General features: G+C 35.9%; 1 protein-coding gene, 1 long non-coding RNA gene and 1 other non-coding gene across 3 annotated transcripts; 1 reads left to right on the top strand and 2 right to left on the bottom strand.

Annotated features, from left to right (window-relative positions):
* The first annotated feature begins 4039 nt into the window (after positions 1-4039).
* Positions 4040-6942, top strand: LOC113284166 (L-type lectin-domain containing receptor kinase S.6-like). The gene is made up of 3 exons (XM_026533580.1): positions 4040-4781; positions 5117-6233; positions 6366-6942. The coding sequence occupies exons 2-3, from the start codon at positions 5243-5245 to the stop codon at positions 6620-6622; spliced, it is 1248 nt and encodes a 415-aa protein (XP_026389365.1). The 5' UTR covers positions 4040-4781; positions 5117-5242; the 3' UTR covers positions 6623-6942.
* A 465-nt stretch (positions 6943-7407) lies between these two features.
* Positions 7408-7480, bottom strand: TRNAK-UUU. Its single transcript has one exon. It is a non-coding gene; the product is annotated as a tRNA-Lys (tRNA).
* A 2850-nt stretch (positions 7481-10330) lies between these two features.
* On the bottom strand, positions 10331-12750 carry LOC113278644. The gene is made up of 3 exons (XR_003325599.1): positions 12630-12750; positions 11579-11645; positions 10331-10412 (listed from the first exon to the last, which is right to left on the bottom strand). It is a non-coding gene; the product is annotated as an uncharacterized LOC113278644 (long non-coding RNA).
* Positions 12751-25024: the final 12274 nt, after the last annotated feature.

Genomic DNA, 25024 nt, shown 5'->3' with positions numbered 1-25024 from the left:
TTCCATATCTCCAGCTCTTGACGGAATCGTTAAGAGTACAGGTAAAAAAGAAGTAAAAAATCATTTGCCGTTTATCTTTTCTCTGCTGAATCAAAAATTTGAAACTCAAAATTAAATTTGCATCGTTTGGTTGAACGTGAAATCCAAATTTGATTCATCACAAACATACCCAATTTAAAATCTAAAACCCCTATGACCTCAATGGATATATTATTCTTTGAAAACTAGTCACTTTTACACATACAAACACCATTTAGGAAGCCAAATACAGATTACTTTATCGGCCTAAAATCAAAATTCTTTTTTGAAACATCTATGATAATAACTACATATGATAATAATCTCTAAAACCAGAATTCTTTATCAGCCGAACAACATTCAACAATTCCTAAATTAACCACTATATATGATAATAATCGCTCAGTAATCATCTGAAACATCCATGAATCATGCGTTCATTGACGACTAGGAAATCTGTTTTTATATATTTTTTTATATGCAGTAGCCGTTCAAATCAAGTAAATCATTCTAGAACAAATTGACCCAAAGGCCAAAGCAGGGGAGTACTTTATAATAAGTAAAAACAAATTCAAATTTAAACATGATTTTTATATGCAATCACATAATCAAAAATTATAATTAGACCTAATTTACCTGTTTTTTTTAACCATCTTTTTAATATAAAATCAAAATAAGAGAGAGATATTAACTCGTTGATATACTTTTGATTGATCGAGTCTTGTTGATTCTCTTGAAAGTATATTTGAGTTTGTCCATACAGATTGCTAAGCGAAATATTGGGTGTTTTTGTTAGACCCCCGCTTTTTTAATTGGTATCAGAGCAGGAAAACACGTTAAGACCTCACAAGTATGTGTTTGTAGCGATCTGACTCTATGGATAAGAGTACTATCTCTGATAAACGCGATACCAGAAATAAGAGTTTTATCTCGTCTAATTCTAAAAAGAAGGGTTCTACTATCTTGTACATAGGTAAACCTTCCACACTGACGAGACAGACTAACACCGACATGTTCAGTAATTTTGTTTTATTTTAGGGTCTTATTAAAGTGATTGTTAACACCAGAGTCTCAGATTTATGATATTTGGTCTCAACTAAACAGTTTGACTAGCGTTGAACATTGTTAGGTAATTGTTATTTATAATATTTTAATGCTATTTATAAAGCACAATTTATTTATTTATTAATTTTCTATAGATTGTTAATTTAAAAAATTACTTTTATTTTTTTATTTATGTAATTTTAAGTGTTTTTAAAATTTTAATTTCTTTTTCTTAATTTTAAGAAATAAAATTGCTAAATTTTCTAGAGAAACCGATTCATATTTTGTAATTAAAATGTGAGTTAATTCGTTTAAAAGCTTAGATAACTCACTAAATCGACTTCTTTTAAAAGTTATTTTAACATTTTCATTTTTTAATTTTTTCTTTAGATTTTTTTTGTTTACATGAAAGATCCTTGGAACCTAGATTCCCAGGCTTGAGCGATTTGTTATGTGCATGATGGATCTCTAATCAAAATTTTAATTCTAGGATTACGAGGTTTCTTCCAAGAGCATTCAACGACCAGCAAGATAGGAACGTGGTTGGAGATTGCTTGAGGAAGTTAAAAGATTTTGAAGGTAGTGAATGTCGTGATCACTCTATTACAATGTCAACTGGCGATTTTTTGGGTTGCATAGATTATATATTGCTAGTCTGGGTGAATGTTTTACTAACAAACCCTAGATGAAAGAGACTTATTTTCTCAACAATGTTCTTAAGTAATTAAGGACTGTTAATTAGATATTGGTACCATAGCTTTGTTGTATGATTACTTTCCATTTTATTTTATTTTTTATTTTTTTTCAGTAAGAAATGTAAGTGAGATTTCATTCCGCCCTGGAAGGTTCATCAAGGATTTAGGCATGAACACTATTAGTATACATGATATTAAAATCAAATCTCGATTTTCCAAGACAAGACACAAATAACCACGTACAATGTCTCTGGAGATTTCACAGATGAGATTGAAGTATGTTTCTATTTTGATAGAATGTTGAATTTTTTTCTCTCAGGATTTTCAGCTTTGAAATGAAGATAATGTCAAAGTTTTATTAGAAGATTAAATATCATAGATGATCTTTAATAAGGTTGGAGGAAATGCCTTGAAACACAAGATCAGTTGCAGATAATTAAATTTGAAATCCTCTATGAGTTGGGATCGATGCGGATAAATCTAAAATTGAACCAATCCCGACTATGCCCACCCCTAGGTAAGGGTGTCTATGGATGTTCGAAGACCCCGAAATTGTTCGGATTCACATTCGAAATCTCAAAATCATTCAGAGATAATTTTCGGATTTAGATATCCGAATTTCATATTCGAAAATATAACTAATCGGATATGAATTCAGATATGAACTCGTATTCAAAATTTTAAGCAAAGTAATTTTTGTAAATTTAAAAAAAAGAAAAGTAATTTTTAATTTAAAATTTGAAATAAATAATTTATAAAAAAATTAATAAAAAGATCGTATTTTATAAATAACATTAAGAATTAAAAATAACAATTACCTAATAACATCCAACGGATTAACCTGTCAAACTGTTTGGTTAAGACTAAAAATTATATTTATGGGAATCTGACTAATTAATATTAATTTGGTCTATTAACATATGTCTAATCTTGTTATAGGTTCCCATATTAGCCGGTTGTTTAAAAATCACATTACAAAATTGGACAATACAAATATTCGTATCGACGAATTGTAGCCTCAAATACACTAGAAAATAACAATATGCTCTTACCTAGAGCTGGTGGATATGAATCTTCATATCAACTGATTATGTATCGTCTCTCAGTTTATCCATTGTATAATATGTATATGTGAATCCATACTCGAGCATACCAAAACATGCTCACTCATTTTCAGAGGATCATAAGAACGGGTATGAATTCATATTAATTCTCAGATTAATATATATTATACATTGTTTGAGAATGGGTATGAATTCATACTCATTCATATCGATTATACATCATACCCCACTTGAGAATGATTATTCACACTGTATTTCATACACGATTCAAAAAATGAGTACGTTATACTTGGTCCAAACGCGTATGAAATCACACGCATTCACAGATCCATTATGATTTTATTTTTTTACTGAAAAGCATATTAACAATTGGCAGTAGAATCTCATATGAGACAATTTTGAAAATTGTGGTTCTTCATTTTTTATTATAGCCGGGAAAAACTATAGAAAAACTGGGCATTTCCTTTATACAGAATTAGTCAGTATGAATTCACATATCGACTGATTTAGGGTTGATGTTTTTCAAACCACGAAAAATTGGGTATTTCTTTCATGAACACCGATCGATTATGATAGCTAAATCAGTCAATGTGGACATGAACATTGCCCAACTACGATTAAACATAGAAAACCAAGATATTTTTTTTTATTTCTTTTTTTAAATAATTTATAAGTTTTGAACGGATAGTTAAAGAAATAATTAAAAGCAATAGGTTACAGTCGAAGGTGTCTAATCTTTTAAAAAATAAAAAAAAGGGATTGAAACTTACTTTAATCGGTAGATATACTTAGATTCGATATCAATAGACGTGGTTAGGTTTAAATATTAGTTTGTGAGGTAAATGATTTTGATAAGTACTCGATTTTACCGATGTCAATATAACACAGTGGTATACTCATATGGTGATGAAACTAAGGACCTGAGTTTGAAACTCGTCGACACAAATATTCTTTACCGATCAAAAAAGAAAACAAATATGTCTCAATGTCTCGATATCAGAAGAATAAAATTTGGGATTAGATTTTAATGGCAAGGGCAAGTTAATATTTTTACCCGGTTTAGACACCCCTCATCCTTTTACTCTAGGTGGGTATTCGTATGAAGTTTACAAAGCACGTGATGCCAACGTGACAGTTTTATCCGCTCCCACTCTTAAGGCCAAGACGGAGACCGAATTAGTCCCCCAATTTCATTTTCTTCTTCAACCGCCGCAACTCTGAAAGAGAGAGAGAGAGATACAGATAGAGATAGAGTGTTAATGAAGTTGAAGAAGGAATCTAGTGTTATTATCTGGTGATCATCTATCTAAGATTTTTAGAAGAAGATTATGGAGATTTGTGAATCTAACTATATAATTGGTAAAATGGTTGATTCTCAGTTGATATGCAATGGGTTTAGGTTAAATGTTAGTTTGTTCTATCATGAAAACAGCAGAGGCATAGCAGTTGTTGTCAATATGTTGTTGTATGCTGATGCTGCTTGAAAACTGTTTGAGAAAATGCGTCACACAGCACAGATTTATTAGCAGTAGTTATAATTGGAGTATGAATAAATTTTTAATGCTCCAGATGGGTTTTTTCTCTTCTCAAGGAAGGATTTGGAAATTTGCAATAAGAAGAAGAAGATGGAAATTCCTTATCAGATGTGAATTTTTCAAGTACCAGAAATCAAAAGGGAAGAGAAGTGAGTTTTTGGTGCAAAACCATGTATTTGGGGGGCTTTATAGCAATTTACTTAAATAATAGGGATAACTCAAAATACAAGTCATATTATAGAGGGCTTATATATAAACATTTTATTTTCCCTCTTGTTTTGACTGCCACCCCTAAAACTCCTCACTCTCTGGTTCTCATCAATTCTGTGAAACAAAGTGTGATCATCAAGAAACTTCAAATTCAACTTCAGAATCACAACAAGCTTCAACTTCAACTTCAGAATCAAAAGAATCTTCAACTAAAGGTAATCAATTTTCTTCAATTTTATTGTTGAAAATCAAGAATTTTTGTAAATTTCTTTACCTAAATCGTTCATCAATTCTTGATGCAGAATGGGTTCTTCAGAAATGTTGAACCCTTGATACTGAATGCATCAAATTTCTGTTTTCTTCTTTCTCAACTCACTTTCTTAATAAAACGAATTTTGTAAATTTCTTTACTTAAAATCATTCATTAGTTCTTGATAGACAATGGGTTCTTCTAAAATGTTTAATTCTTGATAGTAAATGCATCAAGCTTCTGTTTTCTTCTTTCTCTACTCACTTTCTTCATAAAATTCCCTTGTTTGTAACTCATCAGGTATTCTACAAATTGGTATTGGAAGAAGAAGAAGAAAACAAGAAGAAGAAGGTGTTCCTGCTATGGGAAATCAGTTATCATCATTAGTAAAAAGGGAAATTAGGATTTGTAAGTTTCTTCTGTACCATGGGTTATTCAAGATTCTTCTTTTGCTCATTAATCTTGATCATCTCCATGTTGAATTCGTCGTTTAGTTCACTGTTTGATTCAACACCTGTTCGTGTTCCCAAAAATCAAAACATCACACTAATGGGTGATGCCCATTTTCAAGAAGATGGCAGACTTTTCCTGACTTCTACTTCTTCCTCTCCACCTCCTTCATCTTCATCTTTCATTCGTGTTGGTAGAGCTCTTTACACTGATCCTATTAGATTTATGAATTCTTCAAATAATCCTACAACTGCGTCGTTTATTTCGAAATCCACCTTCACCATTACACCTGATTTTTCACGTTATCATCCATTATTTGGGGATGGTTTCACATTCATCATTGCTTCTAAATCCAATACAATAGGTAATGCTTTTGGCTATATGGGTCTCTCCAATCAGAGTAGTCAAGAACAAGGAACATATATTGCAGTGGAATTTGATACTAGTTTCGATCCTAATCTTGAAGATGTTAGTGATAATCACATAAGAATTGATGTCAGTTCAGTGTTGTCATATCCTATTGTAGATTCAACTCCGACGGGGTTTAGTTTGAAGAATGTTTCCAAAACAACAATTTGGATTGAATATAGTGATCCGGAAAAACTGATGAAGATTTGGCTTAGTTATGACGCTGAAGCTATACCTATCCGGCCAATTCTCGCTGCTCGTATGGATCTCTCTACGTACATTGAGGAGCTGATGTTTGTGGGGTTTACTGCATCGAGTGGAAAATTTGGTTCCTCAAGACACATTATTCATAGTTGGCACTTCAAGACTTATCCGTCTCCTTTTGATACTTCGTTTTCCCTCCGAAGTAAGGAAGAAGGTTCTGATCTTGCTGGTGGTGCTGGTTCTACTCTAATGATGATCTTTGGAGCATTAATATGTATGCTTATAATTCGGATGATGTTTTTCTCACGTGATCGAAGTGTCGGTGCTGACCAAATAACCTCCAGTGCACTCACTGGTAAGTATTCTCTGCTTACAGACATAGCTTTACTAGAGTTAGTTTGAATAATGCTACCTGACTTTCTTTCAGTTTGTTTCAGTTTTTAGAGTCCTTTCTTCATGGCTTAATGCCTGCTTGCTGTTTTTGCAGATGCACCTGTTGTAGCAACTAAGAATCCCACAAAAATAGTTGATGTGAAAAAGAATAAAGCAAGAAGAAATGATAATGGTAGGTTGCCGGCGACTGCTCCTGCACCAATCTCTGAGAAAGAAGCTGAAGTCATGGCATTCCGCATTGCTCAGGCCAAGGGTGTCACACAGATGAGTGCATCTTTGTCAAAAGGAACAATAGACAATGCTCGTGACAAATTCCTTCGTCTTCTCGAAAAGATGCCAAAACAACCATAGAATGTTAACGTGGGGAAAGAACTTGATGAGCCTATGCTGTTTAAGGTGAAAAAGGAAGTAATGGAAGCTTAAGATGCATGACTACTGGGTTGCTTTACTTTTTTGGTTCAGTTGTAGGCTTTTTGATTTGATAGTCAGAACATTCTGTAATGAAATTTGGAGCACCTGTTGCATTGATCGAAATTCTTTTCTAGTGTATGGCTTAGTGCTATTTTGTTATACAGCAAAGTAATATGAAAAACAGAGCTCTGCCTCCTTTCCTTTTGTTGTTTTTGCTTGGGAAAGTAATGCAGTTTCATTTGATTGGTTTTGTTATTATACTGCGTCGGTGTTTCTCTATTCTGGTTCCATAGTTCAGTAATTTCTTTATTCCATAGTTGTCAGATGCACATTGTGTGGCCTGACTCCTGACAATCACTGGTTGGGCACAGAACAAATAAATTTGCTGTTTTGTTTGCAATGGTCAGTTGCGCTCCTTGCGGAGAGCTTAGAAAATAGAACTCATGTAGATAAGCATTACGCTTTGATGATTCCTATCACTGCATATAAATGCCATCCTAAACTAGTACTTAACCGGAAATTTATTTATTTTATGTAACTGATAGATGCAAGAACAGGCCAAAAGTATGTTTGCAAAGAAAATACTGCATTGAATTGAATTTCAATTTCAAGGACAAGTGATAACATAGTTGCAGCACTGGTAGAACTAAGTAGTACAGCAAACTTCTTCTAATGCGTACAATGCAGCCTGAGTGAGTTCTCAGAAATACCAGCATTTATTCAGTCACTGTCTGTGGGAGTTGAACCCACAACCTCATGACTAAAAGCCATGCGCTCTACCTGTTGAGCTAAGACAGTCAAATGGATGATGTAGGAAGTACAATACATATCCGCACTTCGCTGATTTACATTACTAGTTTCATCAGTGGAACTAACAGTAGCATGCAGTTGTGCAAATTTAATCAAAGCAGTACCTGAACCTAGTTTTAGAAGTTAGTGGTTGTACATGCGACTTGCATCAACTAACACAACATATGATAACTGACATAACATAAGCACTTTCTTGTTCGCAGTAAAATTACAAAAATGTAATATTTCCATGACAAATAAGGATGACACGTATCGAAGAAGATTCTATGGTGATGCATACCTCCAGCATTTCCATGACCACCGGGATGCTTTCTATGTTTTCCTACACATCCATGAGAGATAGCCTTATCAACAACTTTCATCTTTGGAAGGTTCTTACTAAGAGATCTGTGGTTCAAGGCACACCTTCCTTTAATCGACTGGGCGTAAAAGGCACTTTTTGCCATCTTGCCTGAATATGAAACTTAGACAAATCATAGTTAGTTATTGCAGTAGCATAAGACCTGCTTACTGAGTTTTCCAATATCCTACTTTTGCAATGAATGTAAAGATAAAATTATGTGTCCAAGGCCAACTTTGATGGCCAAATTTGATGAATGTAAAAATGAAATTCTGTGCCCAAGTTGAGGGGCAACACATTTAGACAGAGTCAAAACAGACTCTACAAACATTGCACTTCAAAATACAAGGTTATTCATTAAAACAAATGCATCAAAGGTATGAGGACACGGCTAAACATTCAAGGGATATTTTTTATCCTAAAATTAAATTACTTTGTACTGGATACTGTGTGTAATGTGTATATTGCTTCTGAAGGACGTCAGTCTACGGGTTTCCTGGAACCTTGATTAAGAAGCAATATATGTTTATAGACAACAATAAGATAACCAAAACAAAGTCTTAAGAGGGAGGGGGGGTTGGGGAAGATAGGGAATTCAACCTGTGGGATTAAAACTGATCCATCAAAAAGACCTTTCAATCTGAAGATGATTTTTGATGAAGCCTTTGCTGGTTTAGAAAGAGCAGGTCATGAGAAATCGCCCATTACAGAGCCTCAGAAGTATCACGTATATAACCATGGTTTTTGAATAGCTTGTACCTAAATATTCAAGGTTTGAATAGGATCTAAAACAATTAAAAATACTCGATTCTGCAAATTAAACTCAACAAACTGTTTAACTGAATTGATTAGATGGAAGGTGTGAAACTCAACAAAATATGTATGAAAAAGATGGAACCTATCATTCGAGCTGATAAGATGGAAGGTAAACATCAAGTATGTTGTGGTGCAAAAATAGTGTAAGGTTTGAGTTTCATGTCTCGCACACCTTGATAACACCAGATTTTTTTCTTTACTGCTCACAACTTGCAAGCAACTAATGACAGTGTTCCAAGAAGCTTAATAATCCAAAGTCTAACAACAGAAGACACCAACATCAAGCTCAGATTGTCCTTAACACCTGATTTACTGAACAGGGAACAACAAAGGAAAAACCCCATGAGATGATTTTTTTTTAACAAACACCTAAAATTATCACCGTACCACAAATTGGTTAATTGTCAATATGCATCATTGATATTATCTTCTAGACCCCTTGAGAAGATTGATCATGATAACAAACTTTAACGAATAACAGACTTTTGATAAGCTAATATGGTCCATGGTGTACAAATGTGGCCACTACCACCTTTAAGAGATTCAGTACAAAGTAAATCGCTACAATGCGTCACCATTTCATGTCGATGTCTCAAACAATCACAATTCCAGTGCAGTTCTCAAGTACCAAGAAAGAAGAAACAGAAGCATGACTTACCAAATTTCCTGCCATGGGAAGGTTTCCTTTTTTTTGCAAGATTGACAGCCAGCTCCAGAAAGTTAAACTGTTAAGCTCCAATTCCTCCAGCTTTATCCTAAAACACACCAATCGAACTAATTACAATGAAGACCAATGGATAAGCTTTTATTATGAAGGGAAGATTGATATCCCTGCATGCTAGTATTCTAAAATCTGAAGCTGATGCCAATGCACAACACTTATTACAATTCATTCAGAAGTCTCCCCATTAACACCATGTCAGAAAATCAAATTGCACTCCAATCCTATTATTCAGTCACTCTCTCAACCAAAGCTTAGTATAAAAGATTACCACAATAAACACGACCGATAACACCATAAGCCTCATTAATCAGCCATGAGCCACACCTTTTTTCCAAATTCCTGTCCCCTGATATGTTTCCAAAGCCTTTAGTTCCATAGACAAACATCAAGACCATCACCATAACACCCAGAATGAGCATACCTCCCTGAAATCCAATTTTCTAGCAATAAACTAATGAGGAAAGAGTATCACAAATTGACGGTCTGTAATACATATCACAAAAGTAGGAGAAAATATTGAACAAAATTAGACTACAGTTTAGCAAAAACATATCAATGCACACTATTTAAGCACAATGAGAAGAAAAAAAATCCTAACATTAAACCCGAATGGAATGCCACCCTTTATATAAGATCTTGAGTTTGTAGTTTCATTGGGGGTGGCATTATTATCAAATAAGTAACTGGACTCACTAAAGCAGTTATGGAAGCTTTTCTCCGCTTAAATACTAATGAACTTGAGTCATATAAGCTGCGCTTGACTACCAGTAATATGCACATTTACTGGTATTTAGCTTAAAAAACATCCTAAAGAAACAGAGAGAACACTGTATCCACAATAAAGTAATCTATAAACAATTAATTCCAATAGGAAAACTTACTAAAATATAAAGGCTGACATTCATACTCATTTGGTGACACTGCAATATCATCCGATAAACCTCTTCGCTTCTTTGTTCTTTTACCTTGGTCACACCTAGCAGGAGTTTGAACTCCAATGACCTCTTGGGTGGGCATCATAAAGCTTGGTTTCTGATTCCCTGTAAATAAAGTAACACTTAAGCTGTGACGTTATCGATAACGGGAAAAATCAATGTTTTGGAGTATAACTAGGCATATGTAACCGTCATTTAAAGAATAATTTCAGCATAAAAACCTGTGCAAGGAAGTATAAACTAAAGTGTTCAACAATTTATCAGTATTTTCGTCTACTGGTGAAACTACTAGATGGCCTTTACTAAGATCATGATAAATTGAAATATAGAAGAGCAGGAGAATTGCCAAAGCTACCAATTACCAATGTAAGCTGTATCCATCAAAAATTGACAGGACCATAAAAATACATTTACGTAGGTTATTTGGCAATCAATACACAGATATGAAGATATTAAGCAAAAAAGAATTGAACCTCTGACCGAGTAAAATAAATTCTATCCACATAAGTTGTTCAGTGGACATTTCATCCACATTTTTATTCCAAGGAGGAATTCAAACTTGAAGTTCGATAGAAACATCTACTTCCCACCAAGTAATTCTATCAGTTTCTAATGGACTAATTTTTCACATATACGTGTGTTGTAGCACATCAGGTACCTAACATAACCTGTATATGGTATACTGGAAGCAGTCTTTTGTTGAGTGTTGTGTCACATACTCAAGTTATCTAGCCACTCCGATAAGGCTGAAGTTATATCTGAAGTTACACAACAGTACCAATGATGCAAAATGATTTAACTAAAGTACCCACGCTGGTCTGGTGGTTACGTTGTCAGGGGTATTTACTGAACACCCTAGGTTCATTATTAATATTAAACACTCAAAGAAAGCAAATGACAGAATTAAACTTATGGCCCTGAACTTCTACCTGCCAAAGATATCCCATCTAGAACGTATAACTTGCATCGAAAGCAAGTTACAAATAGTATAGAGATTCAGACCAAACATTTTTAACAAACCTCAATGAGTGAAATCAGCTGGTTTGGATCATCCCGCAGAGTAATTAATGTTTATCTTAATTTATTAAGGTTTAGACTTCTTATGTGTTTCTATGATAGATTTAAAGGTTTTTTATACTAATCTACAAATAGATTGCAGTAGCACTTCAGAGAGCAATGCAGAAATCAAGTTTACCTTACATACAGTATACGTTCATCTTTCACAGGGGAATAAAGATAGGAAATTAAAGATGACCAAACACAATCCTTACATCAAATTTGAAAGTTCAAGTTCCAGCTTCTGCTTCGCTTCTTTAAGTACTTAAAGAAGATCAGGCTCTGTAAATAGACAAAACTAAACTCATTAAACTTAGATAAGTGACAGAGACGTGGAAACAATTATTATGATTACTATCAATCATCCATTTACATAAAATATGGCAAGTGAGAGTGATGCCAAAATACTGAAATAGTATCATATATACGTCAGGATATCCATATCAAGGTCTAGAAATTAGCTTATAAAAATGAAAACATGTTTCTTAAACAACATTTGTGCCAATAGTTCCTCCGCCACCATGGATACACAAACATCAATACCACAAACTATTGGTAATTCCCAACAGAAACACACTCAACAAAATACCCATTATCCTAGTACTGTATAGCCATAAAGAAACATGTTTCACTTTCGCGGAACTTGTTTCATATGCAGGGATAAAGTTGTCGACTTTCACCGCAATGCATCTGGTGGACAGTTGTAAGCATCTCTGATGAGTGCATGTGTGAAGGGTCATGTTTTTAACCTAACACTACATACACAATACACCCATGCATCAGTGGTCATGAACCTTCATTACAGAGTTGCTGGTAAACATACTTGGATTGCTATTTTAATGGCACTGGTCTCACCACTATTACTGATCCATTCAGTATCATTCAATATACACAAATCCGATTTACTACTATTTGAACCAGGATCAATCCGTAAAGATGACTAAATTCCTAATTGTCCTACTACTACTACCAATATTCTGTTAGGCATTTATACAAACAACGAAATTGATAAATCAAATTTCAGAACAAATTTATGGTTCCAACATTTCACAGACATTAATAAGTGAAACCAAATTTCAGAAGTATAAAGGATCGACTGAGCAAAATTCGTAAGTGCAACATAAAAAAAAACGATAAACACCAAATTAACAGTATACCTACAAAGAACATCAAAAATTGGAAAAAAAAAAATTATATGAAACCCTGAACCCTAATTTCACATTTAAAGAATATCAAAAATTGGGGGAATCATAACTATAATCATACCTTTAGAAAATTAGAAGCAGTCTCAAGTTGGCTCTGAATTTTTTTTGTTTTTGTTTTGATCAATTAGCTGGGGATCTCTGAAGTTCCATAGGCCTAGTCGAGAAGAAATTTTGGGGAGAAGTAGACCGGAGAACGGAGAGAATATTAGAAAAAGAAACAAGTGTGCGTCGGGATTGGAACTCAAAACCAATTTATCCCCTGTATTTACTGATATACCCTTTCCAACTTTATGGTATTACTTTGTATGAGCTGTTTTCCGGAACGGCTACGATGTGATGTGAAGTATGTGGCTCTTCCTTATATGTCAACCACGTATTATTATTAATAAGTTGAGAATAAAGTCTCATAATCGTTTTATTACACAATTGTCTAACAAGAAAAGAAAAGAAAAGAAAAGATTATCTTCCTCCTTTTTCTTTAAAAGTGAATATTTTACGGAGTTTTGGAGGGGCAGGTTTTTAAGTTATACAGGTATCAGGATTTAAAAGAGGGGCCACATACTCATTGTATGTGGCACGACCACATCGTAGACGGAGGGACTGTTTCCACGTTTCCACGCTTGACATTAAAATTTTACCATAAAAAGAAAGAAAGGGGGTTATTATAATGAGATATTTTTTCCGGAAAAGAGGCGAGCCTCATTTAGAGTTGTAAAAGGTGTCATCCCAACACACGAATTCGCGTGTTTCACATGTCATGTGTCGTGCTGTGTTTTACTAGTCAAAAGTTGGGCACAACACACCCCACGAGCACATCACAAGAATAAACGTGTTGTGCCGTGCTAGCACACGTGCTATAAACAATTTGAAATCACTTAGTGGTATACATGAAGTCGGACATTATCCTGAGAATCTAAATAGACAACATATTGTTTGAAATTATTTCAAGTAAAATTAACAAGTTTATTTAATAAAAAGAAATAGCCCATCAAATATAAAATTGGATCATTGTCATGTAAAGTAAATGTTCTATTCAAATATAGGTAACGATATTATAACAAAGATATATATTTTTCAAATATTTAGGTATTATATGTGTTGTTATAAAAATAAGCCAGCATAAGATGTCAAAAACCAGCTAGAATAAAGACTCTTTTGTGAAATATGCACAAAATGGTATGTATTGTGTACCTTGTTATATAGTGTACTCATGTGCATGACGTGCTTTCTTAACGTGTTGTGCTGGGCTGGGCCACGTGCTTATCCGTGCCGCGTGTTGTGCTACCGTGCCGATTAGGCTAACCCGGCACAGACAATGAAACTAACGTGTTGGGCCGTGCTGGGCTAAATTACGAGCTGGGGTGGGCAGGATTGTGCTCGTACTCGCACAACCCAATTTACACCTCTAGCATCATTCATAATACCTCGACTCCATGTCGAGCAGATTACAATACATATCATAGAGATTTCCGTCGACTCAAAGAAATCAAATAGACCACATAGTCTTACAAGACACAACATCCAAGTAACACAACAAATTCCGAAGATAAAGTCTATCCATCCCACACCGATTCCTAAGTGACAGAGCTGGTTTAAATGGCATTGTTTGGACTAAAAGTAACTCTTCCAAAACAATTAACATGTCTACTAAAAGTGTCTACTAAAAGTACAGATGTTAGGATCCAAAGGTCCAATCATTTCTCAAGAGTTTTTCATAATAAAAGTAACACACATGACTAGAGCGTAAAAGGATCCATACATCCAACCATTTGTCACGGTTTTTTTTTCAAACATAAAGGACAAATTATCATGATCAGTTATCTTCTAGGGGAATAGGTAGGATGCGGTCCGAATTTTCTTCAGGGGTCTGTTGTATCCATGTTCTGCTCGCATGTCTTGGGAGCTGGTGTCTTTGGAGCCGATGTCTTTGGTGTTGATGTTGGAGTCTTTGGTGATGCTGCTGATGGAGAACCCTTTAAAATTGCTGTTGCTGTGATTTGTAGAACTTGACCATTAGTGAGTACAAACTTCATCAAGAGAAATTTACAAACCATCTGAAAAAGCCTAAAAAGGTCCCCTAATTTCTGATCCAACTACTTTGTTTTGTTCCCAAAAATAAAAGGATGCAAATCCACTAATGAAATCAAAATAAAAATTAAATACTGCAATCCCTTCAAAAGTTGGATAAAATCAGTAGAGCTCCCTAACAAGAAGAACCCAAATCTTAAGAAAAAAAGATCAGTATCAAAAGCTGATACTAAAAACTAGTTTAGAGAAAGCTTGATTAGAGAGATCCAAACTCTAAAATCGAGATCAAAGTTACAGACATACCAATATCAGACTATGAAAAAACTAAAAATTAAAACCAAAGCTAAAAAAAGTATTAGAAGAAAGAGATGCAGGCAAGATTAGATAGGGATGGAAAGATCTGCTCCGATCTGCGACCGTGAGAACAGATCGGAGCAGGCGGCGTTTTAAGTTTATGATTTTTCTATCTCCTAAGTTCGGTGTATTATAATAAGATCATCGATTGGTTTCTCAATAACAATCGCCTTTAATATTAGTATAACCGTTGCCACGGTGGAAGAGCCGACCGAAAAAGAATCTGAAGATGGGGTATGTCTACGATTACTTTCACTATGTTTCATAAAAAACGATATTTTCGCTTCGTTTCAGAAAAAGTGAAACAGAGCGAAAGTATCACTTTTTCCGAAAAGGAGTGAAAGTATCACTTTTACTGAAACGGAGTGATAATATCACTTTTCCTGAAACAGAATGTGAAAGTATCACTTTTCTAGAAACAGAAAATTAGTTGAAGCATAAACCAAAATATCGCTACATAAATTATTATGTATCGTTTGTGGTGGTTTGCATAATGGTTATACATTTAATTTTCTAAAATTTTGCCTAAAATGATAAATACCTCTAAATTTTTCGTAAAAACTCTAAATTTGATATTGTTTTTTGTACTCATTGCGTAGAATTTTTTATAACTTTTCCAACGAGTTAAAATTTATTAAATTCCAAGACACGGATTTTTAAATATGTTATACAGTATTAAAGTTTGATTTCCAATTATACTCCAAAAAAGATAGGATACATAAGGAGTTATAGTAATTGAGGGAGAGACATTTTCGGATTTTTAAGTGCAAACTACGAAAAAGAAATCCAATCTAAATTTTATAAAAAAGTGGCCATATAAGGTCTCTCGCTTAGCTAAGTCGACCCAATTAATGAGACTCCGGAATTCAGAGATAAAGTCTTAAAGGTGTTTTGTCAAACAAAGATTCTAAACGTACCGAGATCTTAGACTAAATAAAAACCGTTCTCTCACATGTAGGCGATACAAAACCATTACCCTTGCATTTCCTCAGCCAACGGAGCCCACTCTTTGTGAGTAGGCGGTTTTTAATTTGTTCACCTAGGCGGTACCCTGGAATCGATGTTTGGCTAATTGGTACAGCTTGTACTTGTTTATCCGCACCTTCTTACTTAAACGTACGCTTGTTCTTTTGTTCATCAAAGCAAAATCCATTGATCAAAAAGGGGCAGAAAAGGCTTATGCCACCCGAAAGGGAGAACTGAGAAGACTCAGTCCGGATAGGAGGGAGTGAGGCGAGCTCAAACCAAACAAAGCAAAAGACTTCAACCTCAAGGAGGTTTAAAACAGATATTCATCTAGATCAAAGTTAACAATTTCAAAATGATGAAATTTTAACGCCCAAGAAAATGAAGATACTTGGATTTTGTTGACTAGCCCTCGGCATTGTTCTTCGTATTCTAAAAAGCTCTCAAGTTGCGTTCAAAGTTGGAAATATTGCGAGAATCTCCGTCTAGATCAAAGTTATCCCAGCAGTATAACAACTGAACAGCAGAATGTGGTTTGACAAAGCACCAGTCGAGCCCATTTAGGAAGTGATTCCATATCTTAACAGCATTAGAGGACAGTGCACGAATATATGATCCACAGACTCAAGATCATCATGTTCTACCAAAATACCTCTACGCACAAGATTGTCACGAGTTGGAAGTTTATTAAGAGCCACACACTCCATGAAGAAGGCAATTTTTGGAGGGTACTTTTGTTGCCATATATATAGACGCAAAGATTGGCTGATGAATAGCAGATCTCGATCTTGGAGCAATTGTTGAATAACAAGAACTTACGAGAAGATTGAAGAAAGGTTGGCAGTCCAATGCATCTCATCATCTTCATTCCAGTTAACCGAAACCTCTTGTAACTTATCTTGGATCAACACCAGCTGATTACGTTCAGAAGGTGACAATCTGTGCCCCCGTTGTTGCTTTACGAAACTTGAACTCTTTTGTTTTTTGTTCTTTTTCTTCTATATGTCCATTCCTTGAATGAAATTAAAGTAACATCTAACGTTCCATTGCAAACTTATACTGCCCTCATTATCTGCAGCTTCGCAATAGTCACTTCAAGTTCAGCATTCTCACTCGTTTCCTTAGACCCATCCATCAATTACGTACTCGTTTCCTTGTGTGCCTCATTGATGCACATAGTCAAGAAGACGGCGAAAATATGTTTGCAGAATAAAATACTGTATTGAATTAGAAAGAATATATATGAGTTGTAATAGTTGTATAATTTCAACCAGCAGCAAGAAAAGTAACGCGATGAGGAATTAAATTGAAAAGAGATTGAATCAGAAAGGTTTGGACTGTTTATATTCATCACCAACTTTAAATCATTTGATATTTTCAGCAAATTCTTTAATTTTCTCAAGGATTACTTTTTTTTTCTTCATTTACACCTTAAGGATAAGTACGTAGAAGCATCTCTTATATAGTTATAACTTAGAACCATATTCATACATGTTGAAACAATGACACATGCAGAAATAAAGGAAAACAAGCTCCCGATAGACTACCAAACAAGCTCTGAGCTGTGGTAGTAGTACCTGACCAGTTGGGTTCAATCCAAGTACAATATAATTGTTTTTTGGTGCTGTAAAAACTATTTGATGAAAAGTCACAATGATCACTGCTGCCACTTAGGAAGAGGGTCTGATACCTACATGTGTCAAGGCAGAAGAAAACAATCCGATTGTTGTGTAATCTTGGGAAGTATATCTTGTTCTTCATCCGACTAATTGGAGCGATTGCTGCAATGCAACAAGAATGACCAACAAACAACATATATTTCCCTAAATCTTCAACTTCAACCCACGTCAGCTCTTTAGTTTTTTCTGAGGCATGTAGCTTAAAGATCTGAACCGGCCTCATCTTATTAAGAGGTGTTACAAATACGGAGAGAAGTTGTCCGTCACATTCCACCAGGAAACTCTGACGGTAACTAGTACAAGCGGGCGCAAGATTTTCAGGAACTTTCCAACTATGTTCACTGTGCAAATCGAAAACTCCTAAATTTCCTCGTCTACCCAAGCAGTAGAAACGCCCATCGTGGAAAACTGGATTAGTTCGACACAAATTAAACATCAAGTCCTCTTCCTCGGTAGTGTACGCCTTTGTGTCCCCATACTGATCGAGCCGCCAAAAATTCTCTCCCCTTGAGATGAAGGAGGTGAGAATATTGCGGCTATAAGGTCTGCCGATGGCAAACACTTTACAGTCAGCAGAAGTAGGTATGGACGAGAATGATATACCCTCGAAGTCGCGCCAAGGTTCTCTAATTTCTGGAAGTCTTACCTTGTCTTTTGTGAATGGATTGAAAAAGAATAACAAGTTTCTATTGCATGACTGCGACATTAGTAGCCAAACACCTTTCGAACAATGAATTGTAGCATCTAATAAGGATTCAGAGAGGTTTATGAGATACGTCTCATCATTATGCATTGGATTTATGAATCTGTACACACAATCTTCATTGTTTTGATGCAAAATCAGCCACGGAGATAAAGATGTATGTGGTGAGATCTCTTGTGTGGTTCTATTGCGCACATTAGAAGCAACTGATCGATGTGTTGTACAAAGGGCTCGAAAATGTAAGTAATCCACGGTATGTAGATAACTTGCAATTAACTCTATGGTGTCAATGTCAAGACTACCCCAGCTGGTTCCTGATGATTTTATAATTTTAGTTTCTCCTTCGTACTTCTTTTTATCATGATAACCTTGTACATTAGTTTTTACGATTGGTTCTGCTTTAACATTCACAGCTTCGTTACGGTTAACTCTAAAATTTCCTTCGATATAACTTGTAGGCATTGCCAACCATTCTGCCTGAACGCATGGTTCCGTAGAATCTGAGAATGCTCTATCTAAGGATATAGTACCATCTTCGAGATCAAACACATACACTGTTTTATTTTTGGGCATTGTGAAATACACGCGTCCTCGTGTCAAACCCAAATCACCTGCAGAACAAGAAGCAGTAGTCCTTTCTCCGAGAAACAAAACATGATCTCCCAAAATTTTAACCTTTTCCAGAATCATCAAAGAAAAATTCATCCTAAACACTTGAAAACTAGTGATATCCTCGTAACAATGTGGAGTTGACTGATGATAGTCTACAACAACGAAAAATAATTCATCACGTGATTCCAAAAACTTTGTTTCACTGTAAGAACTAAATGTTAATGTGTCTTGTGCTACTACTGGAAATGCAGTTATGGTTTCAGAGAGAGACATCGTCATCCGACCCAACTTGTTTTTCAATGACAATTAGGTGAATGTTCTTAGAATGTTTGCATAGAAGATGCAACTTTCCTTTGAAACAAGTTATGGATACAGGAACTACATATCTGGGTAGCATCTGAGTTCTCCATTCCTCGTCTCCAGGGCGGCAAAACACGATGATTTCATCAACGTTGAACTCACCAGCAGGATCTGTAATTATAGTAAGGAGGAAGAAAACCACAGAATCGTTGTTAATGGTTGGAGGTGCGGATAGCACACCACCTGTCACACCGACCTCATGACCAATAGTAATCCAGCTGTGTAGAGAAGGTAACCGTATTTTCTTCAATGATACAGGATCCAACAAAAAACAGTCCCCGTATTTCAACTTCCATGATTCTGGATACTGTTTGTTAACATGGAAATATACAGTCAACCATCCTTGCTGAGATGGTGACTGGAAATACCTAAAACATGCAGGATTCATCTGTGGTATGTTTTTCTGGTGAATTTTATCGTACGGTGATCTCTCAAATAAATTATACAAAAGTTGCTCTTCTTTTCCGGGATCAGTAAATACAAGCCATGGTGCTGCCATAGGAACATCATCTGGTGGACAATGATTTTTCATCCACGAGAAAAAAGTTCTGTAAATAGACAAGAAAAAGGATTTTGCCATGGGAACCAATGGAAAATTCATGATTACTCGCAAGATTTCGTATGACACTCTTTAATATTCCATGGATATTTAAAGAGGAGGGAATAAATTAGTTTTGCTTTAGCTAGAAATTATAATCCAAGTAATATAAGGATTCCAAAAATGGTTGGAACATGGATTTCAATAACCCTTTTAGTTTTCGACCTACCTACAAAAATTCACCCTGGTTATACATAGTCTAGAGATTGCATGCATTAGAAACTGGATCGTGATACCCCAATTAATAGGCTTACTTCTAAGGGAAATATATATTAGGGAAAACGTATATAATAAAAGGAGATCCCTGCTTGGAGTATTTTAGGAGAAGGAAAAGAAAAGAAAAAAATTACAAGAACAAAGTTTCCAAAACAAGCATAGTATGTGCAAAAAATTATGCAAGCTTAAACCGGCTGAGTTCAACCAACCACAAACGTCAAACTACTATTACATCCATTTTTCTAAATTTTTACACTGTCAAGCCCACTGGTGTAAAATTTCATGGGCGCCCCCATTTTCCTTAAAAAATTATTCTCGAACCCATAATTCATAAAATTCTGTTTTGCTATTTTCTAAAGAAAAACTACTTCTTCAATTGGTTTTCTTCTTCCTCCCAACTCAAGCACCTGCTCCCGCTCCGATCATTGATGGTATGTTTACCTATCTCCATTTATTGATCTCGTTATAATTGTTAAAAACATAAGCTAATTTGTGATTATTCTAGAAATCCCAATAAGTAAAGCCCAATAATCATCTACACTAAATAAAACCCAATACATGCTAGAATCTTCTAGGCCTTCTTTACATCAAGTATTATCTAGAGAATTCTTTTCTCTAGAATTTTCTTGTAATATCTAAGTTGAGAGTGTAAAGAAGAGTCTAGATAGAACTATCTAGAGAAGTAAGTAGTTGTTCATGAAGCCTATAAATAGGCATAGGATGGATTCATTTGGGATCATCCAACAACAATCAAAACTCAAGTGAGTAAACAAGAGTTAGAGTGAGAGCTAGAGTTTAGAGTAAGAGCCAAAGTGCCTCTTTGTAAACAACTAGTGTAAGCCAAAGTTGCTACACAAGCCTCTTGTAATATTTTCATTTTCATATTAATATAAGCCTCACTTTTCAATTAACCAACCTCTCTTCCTAAATTCATTTCCATAAACCCATCACATTTTCGCATTGCGCCAACAAATTTGGTATCAGAGCAAACCTAACCCAGTAATCCTAAAACTCTACACATGGCAACTAACAAAAGTATTCAAGGTTTCAATTATGCCCAAAGTCTAATTCCAATTTTTGATGGTGAGAGTTATGATTATTAGAGTTTACAAATGAAAAAATTATTCATTTCACAAGACTTATGGGATTTTGTAGAAGATGGTTATAAGGTACCCGAGTCGGCAGAAGCTCTATCGTCATGGACAGATGCAGAGAAAAAGGAGTACAAGGAAAACAAGAAGAAGGATGCTAAAGCACTACTATTTCTACAACAAGAGGTAAGCAAAACTATTTTTCCTCGAATTTCGGTGGCGAAAACTTCGAAGGAGGCCTGGAATATTCTTAAAGCAGCATTCCAAGGATCAAAAAAGGTAATCTCCATTAAACTACAAAACTTATGGCGAGATTTTGATAATCTACTTATGAAAGAAAATGAAACTATCCAGAATTTCTTTTCAAGAGTTACTGGTATAGTAAATCAAATTAGTAGTTATGGAGATACCATAGGAAATAAAAGAGTTGTAGAAAATATTTTAAGGAGCTTACTGTTCAAATTCGATCACATCGTCGCTACCATTGAAGAGTCCAAAAATTTATCGACTCTCTCGGTACACGAATTAATGGGTTCACTCGAGGCGTACGAGAAAAGGATAAATAGGTTCGCGGAGCAGCCGTTGGAGCAGGCGTTTTGGTGGGCCCGGGAAAGCGTGTAATAATGAAGCGCAAAAGAAACGGGGGCCTACGTGTAATACCGCAAGTGCACGGTCGTCGGTTGTAGCTCGTGGAAGTACGGGTCGATCCACAGAAACTGGGTGTGTTTGGAGTTTCTAACTATTTTGGGTTTCTAAATTGCTAATGGGCTTTGAGTACCAAAGGGTTTTGAATATCAATGGGCTTTGAATAACTTTGAAGCTTTTGCTTTCACAATAAGAGCAAGATGGGTTTTGATTAACTGTGAATCCTTTGGGCTTGTAGTGAACTGGGCCTTGGATATGAACTAAACTTTGGTCTTAGCTGAGCCAAGCTCAGTTGCAGCAGCAGCAGTGCAAAGGGCAGGTGCTCAGCAGGGAAAGGGAGAGCAGGAGCTGTGCAGGCAGACAAGGTAAAGCAGGCTCTAGGCAGACAGGGCACTAAGTCACACAGGGCCAAGGATGGCATTTACAATGACATGTACAAAGAAAAAGTGATATGGTATATACATGGAAGCAACACAGGGCAAAAGGATGCAAATTTACAATGGCATGGCAGTGATAAATCAAAGGCAATGGCCAAGGGCCAAAGGCAAAGGAAGAACAGGGCACAAAACAGTTATAAAAACAGCTATAAAAACAGTGATAAGAAGCCACAAAAACAGATAGATAACAAAGAAGAACAGGAAAGATGCTAGGCAGTGGCTGTTTTTGGTTAAATCCTTGTCCCTAATGGAGCTAGGTGGAGGTTCTAGCCTGCCTATGTTCCAGGGCATACATAAATGGAATGGAAGGAGAAGAAGCTTGTCCAACTGTTTTACTCCTAGCATTGACTGTCTTTTAACAGCACAATGAATCACAAGCAACAGTGGACACTAAATTCCTCCATTTCTCAATCAGCTCAATTTACATGAATTCTAACCTAAACTTCCACCACTAACAGTGAACAAACTTAACATTTGAGGAACTAAACATTAAACACTAAACATAACAGTGAACTAACAGTGAACTATTGAGAAAACAGCAATGAAGGGAGACAGTAAACAAGAGTGATGAAAGAACACTAGGATGTTGAATCCACCATTAACCTAAGGGATATTCTACTCACAGCTAAGATAATTACCAAAGTGCTAATTGTCTGATTAAAGCACAACTAGTCTAAGGGCTTAGCAACACTGAACATGAGCTGCACATGATGAAGACTATCTCAGTTGGTTCATAATTTCATCTAGTCCTAGCATTTGGGATTCAGAACATACATAACAGAAACAGTACAGAACATGATACAAATATTACAGAAACATAACATAACAGGAGACATGAAACATAACATGGATAGCAACAGCACATTACATCAAATGGAGAAACTGAACAATACACAGAACATGGAAAAACATGGATAGCAAAACAGTGAAGAACAAAGGATAAAAACAGAGCATAAAATGGAATTTTTTACAGAACTCACAGTTCTGGACACACTGGCTAATCCAGGAATACCTATTACAACATCCCAAAGCATCTATTTATACTCAATTACACTTTACAAGCAAAACCCCCAAAACAGTAAATTAGGGTTTCTGAAAATTGAAATTCAGTTTACCTAATCTTTGATAATGGCTTCTGTACGTCGACCCATTCTTCTTCTGACTCTCCTGCTCCTCTCCATGCCTTCCAATTTCGTTTCTAACTTGACCTAATTCATTGATTTTCTCATCTAGGGTTTCAGAGAGAAAAGAGGGGAAATCGATGAATTAGGTGGGTAGAGTGGTAGGGAAATGATGGGAAAGGAGATGGGTTGTTGTAGACTGGTGATGGTGGCTATGGCAGGTGGAGAAGGTGGTTGTGGCAGTGGCAGGGCGTGGTGGTGATGGAGTTGTAGACGGAGGTGAGGGGAAAGAGAAGAAGAAGTCGATGGGAAATTTGGGTAAGGTGTGTTTGGTTCGGGTATAGGGAATTTGGTGTTTGGGTGTTGATCGGGTACAACAAGTTTGATGATTTGCGAAGCTCAGCCGTTGGATGTGGAATTGATAGATCGATCTAACGGCTATACGTGAAGAGCTTGTAGCGACCGTTGGATTGTATAATACAACGAAATTAACGGCGCAAGATGGAGTTAGGTGCTGTAGTGTTAGACAGGATCTTCAGACTTTGATGTACTGACGATGTTGCGACCATTAGATTTAGATGTGTCCAATCTGACGGCTAGAAAGGGAAACGGGTATGGATATAGGAAATGGATCTGGGTGAGGGTTTTGGGCCTCGGATATGCCAAGCCCATATCTTCTTTAAGAACAATTCTTCCTCTTCAAGCCCAGTTCTAACCTTTTGGTCTTGTGCACAACATTCTTCGCGGCTTCCTTGCGTAATTCCTCCCGGCTTTTCACTACTTTTCTTCTCTTTTCCGCTCCGCAATTCATCTAACTTTATTTATTACCTAAAAATGCAAAATTAATTAATAAAAATATTTATTCTTGAAAACAATGAAAATACAGAATATTGGATAAAATGTAGAATTAATGCACAAAGGATGAGTTAAATGCCAAGAAAAATATATAGAAATATGCACTTTTTAGCAATCATCAAATACCCCCAAACCTGAATTTTACTTGTCCTCAAGTAAAACAAAACTAAGGAAATCCTAACTATACCACTGTCGCTGGTCTCTCGAATGCATTTAGCGTATGCACTAAGCCTTTTATCCCGGCAGCGTATGCACTAAGCCTTTTATCCCCGGCAGCGGCACCAAAAACTTGGTGGGCCTGGGAAAGCGTGTAATAATGAAGCGCAAAAGAAACGGGGGCCTACGTGTAATACCGCAAGTGCACGGTCGTCGGTTGTAGCTCGTGCAAGTACGGGTCGATCCACAGAGACTGGGTGTGTTTGGAGTTTCTAACTATTTTGGGTTTCTAAATTGCTAATGGGCTTTGAGTACCAAAGGGTTTTGAATATCAATGGGCTTTGAATAACTTTGAAGCTTTTGCTTTCACAATAAGAGCAAGATGGGCTTTGATTAACTGTGAAGCAGTTTGGGCTTGTAGTGAACTGGGCCTTGGATATGAACTAAACTTTGGTCTTAGCTGAGCCAAGCTCAGTTGCAGCAGCAGCAGTGCAAAGGGCAGGTGCTCAGCAGGGAAATGGAGAGCAGGAGCTGTGCAGGCAGACAGGGCACTAAGTCACACAGGGCCAAGGATGGCATTTACAATGACATGTACAAAGAAAAAGTGACAATGGTATATACATGGAAGCAACACA

This window comes from Papaver somniferum, chromosome 5 (genome assembly GCF_003573695.1).
Source record: "Papaver somniferum cultivar HN1 chromosome 5, ASM357369v1, whole genome shotgun sequence".
NCBI lineage: Eukaryota > Viridiplantae > Streptophyta > Magnoliopsida > Ranunculales > Papaveraceae > Papaver > Papaver somniferum.
Note: the sequence above shows the minus strand (reverse complement) of the source record. Positions and strands in the feature narration are given on the sequence as shown.

Coding starts and splice junctions, on each gene's coding strand:
- LOC113284166 (XM_026533580.1), top strand. CDS start 5,243: ATGGGTTATTCAAGATTCTTCTTTTGCTCATTAATCTTGATCATCTCC. Junction 6,234..6,365: donor AACCTCCAGTGCACTCACTG/GTAAGTATTCTC, acceptor CTGTTTTTGCAG/ATGCACCTGTTGTAGCAACT.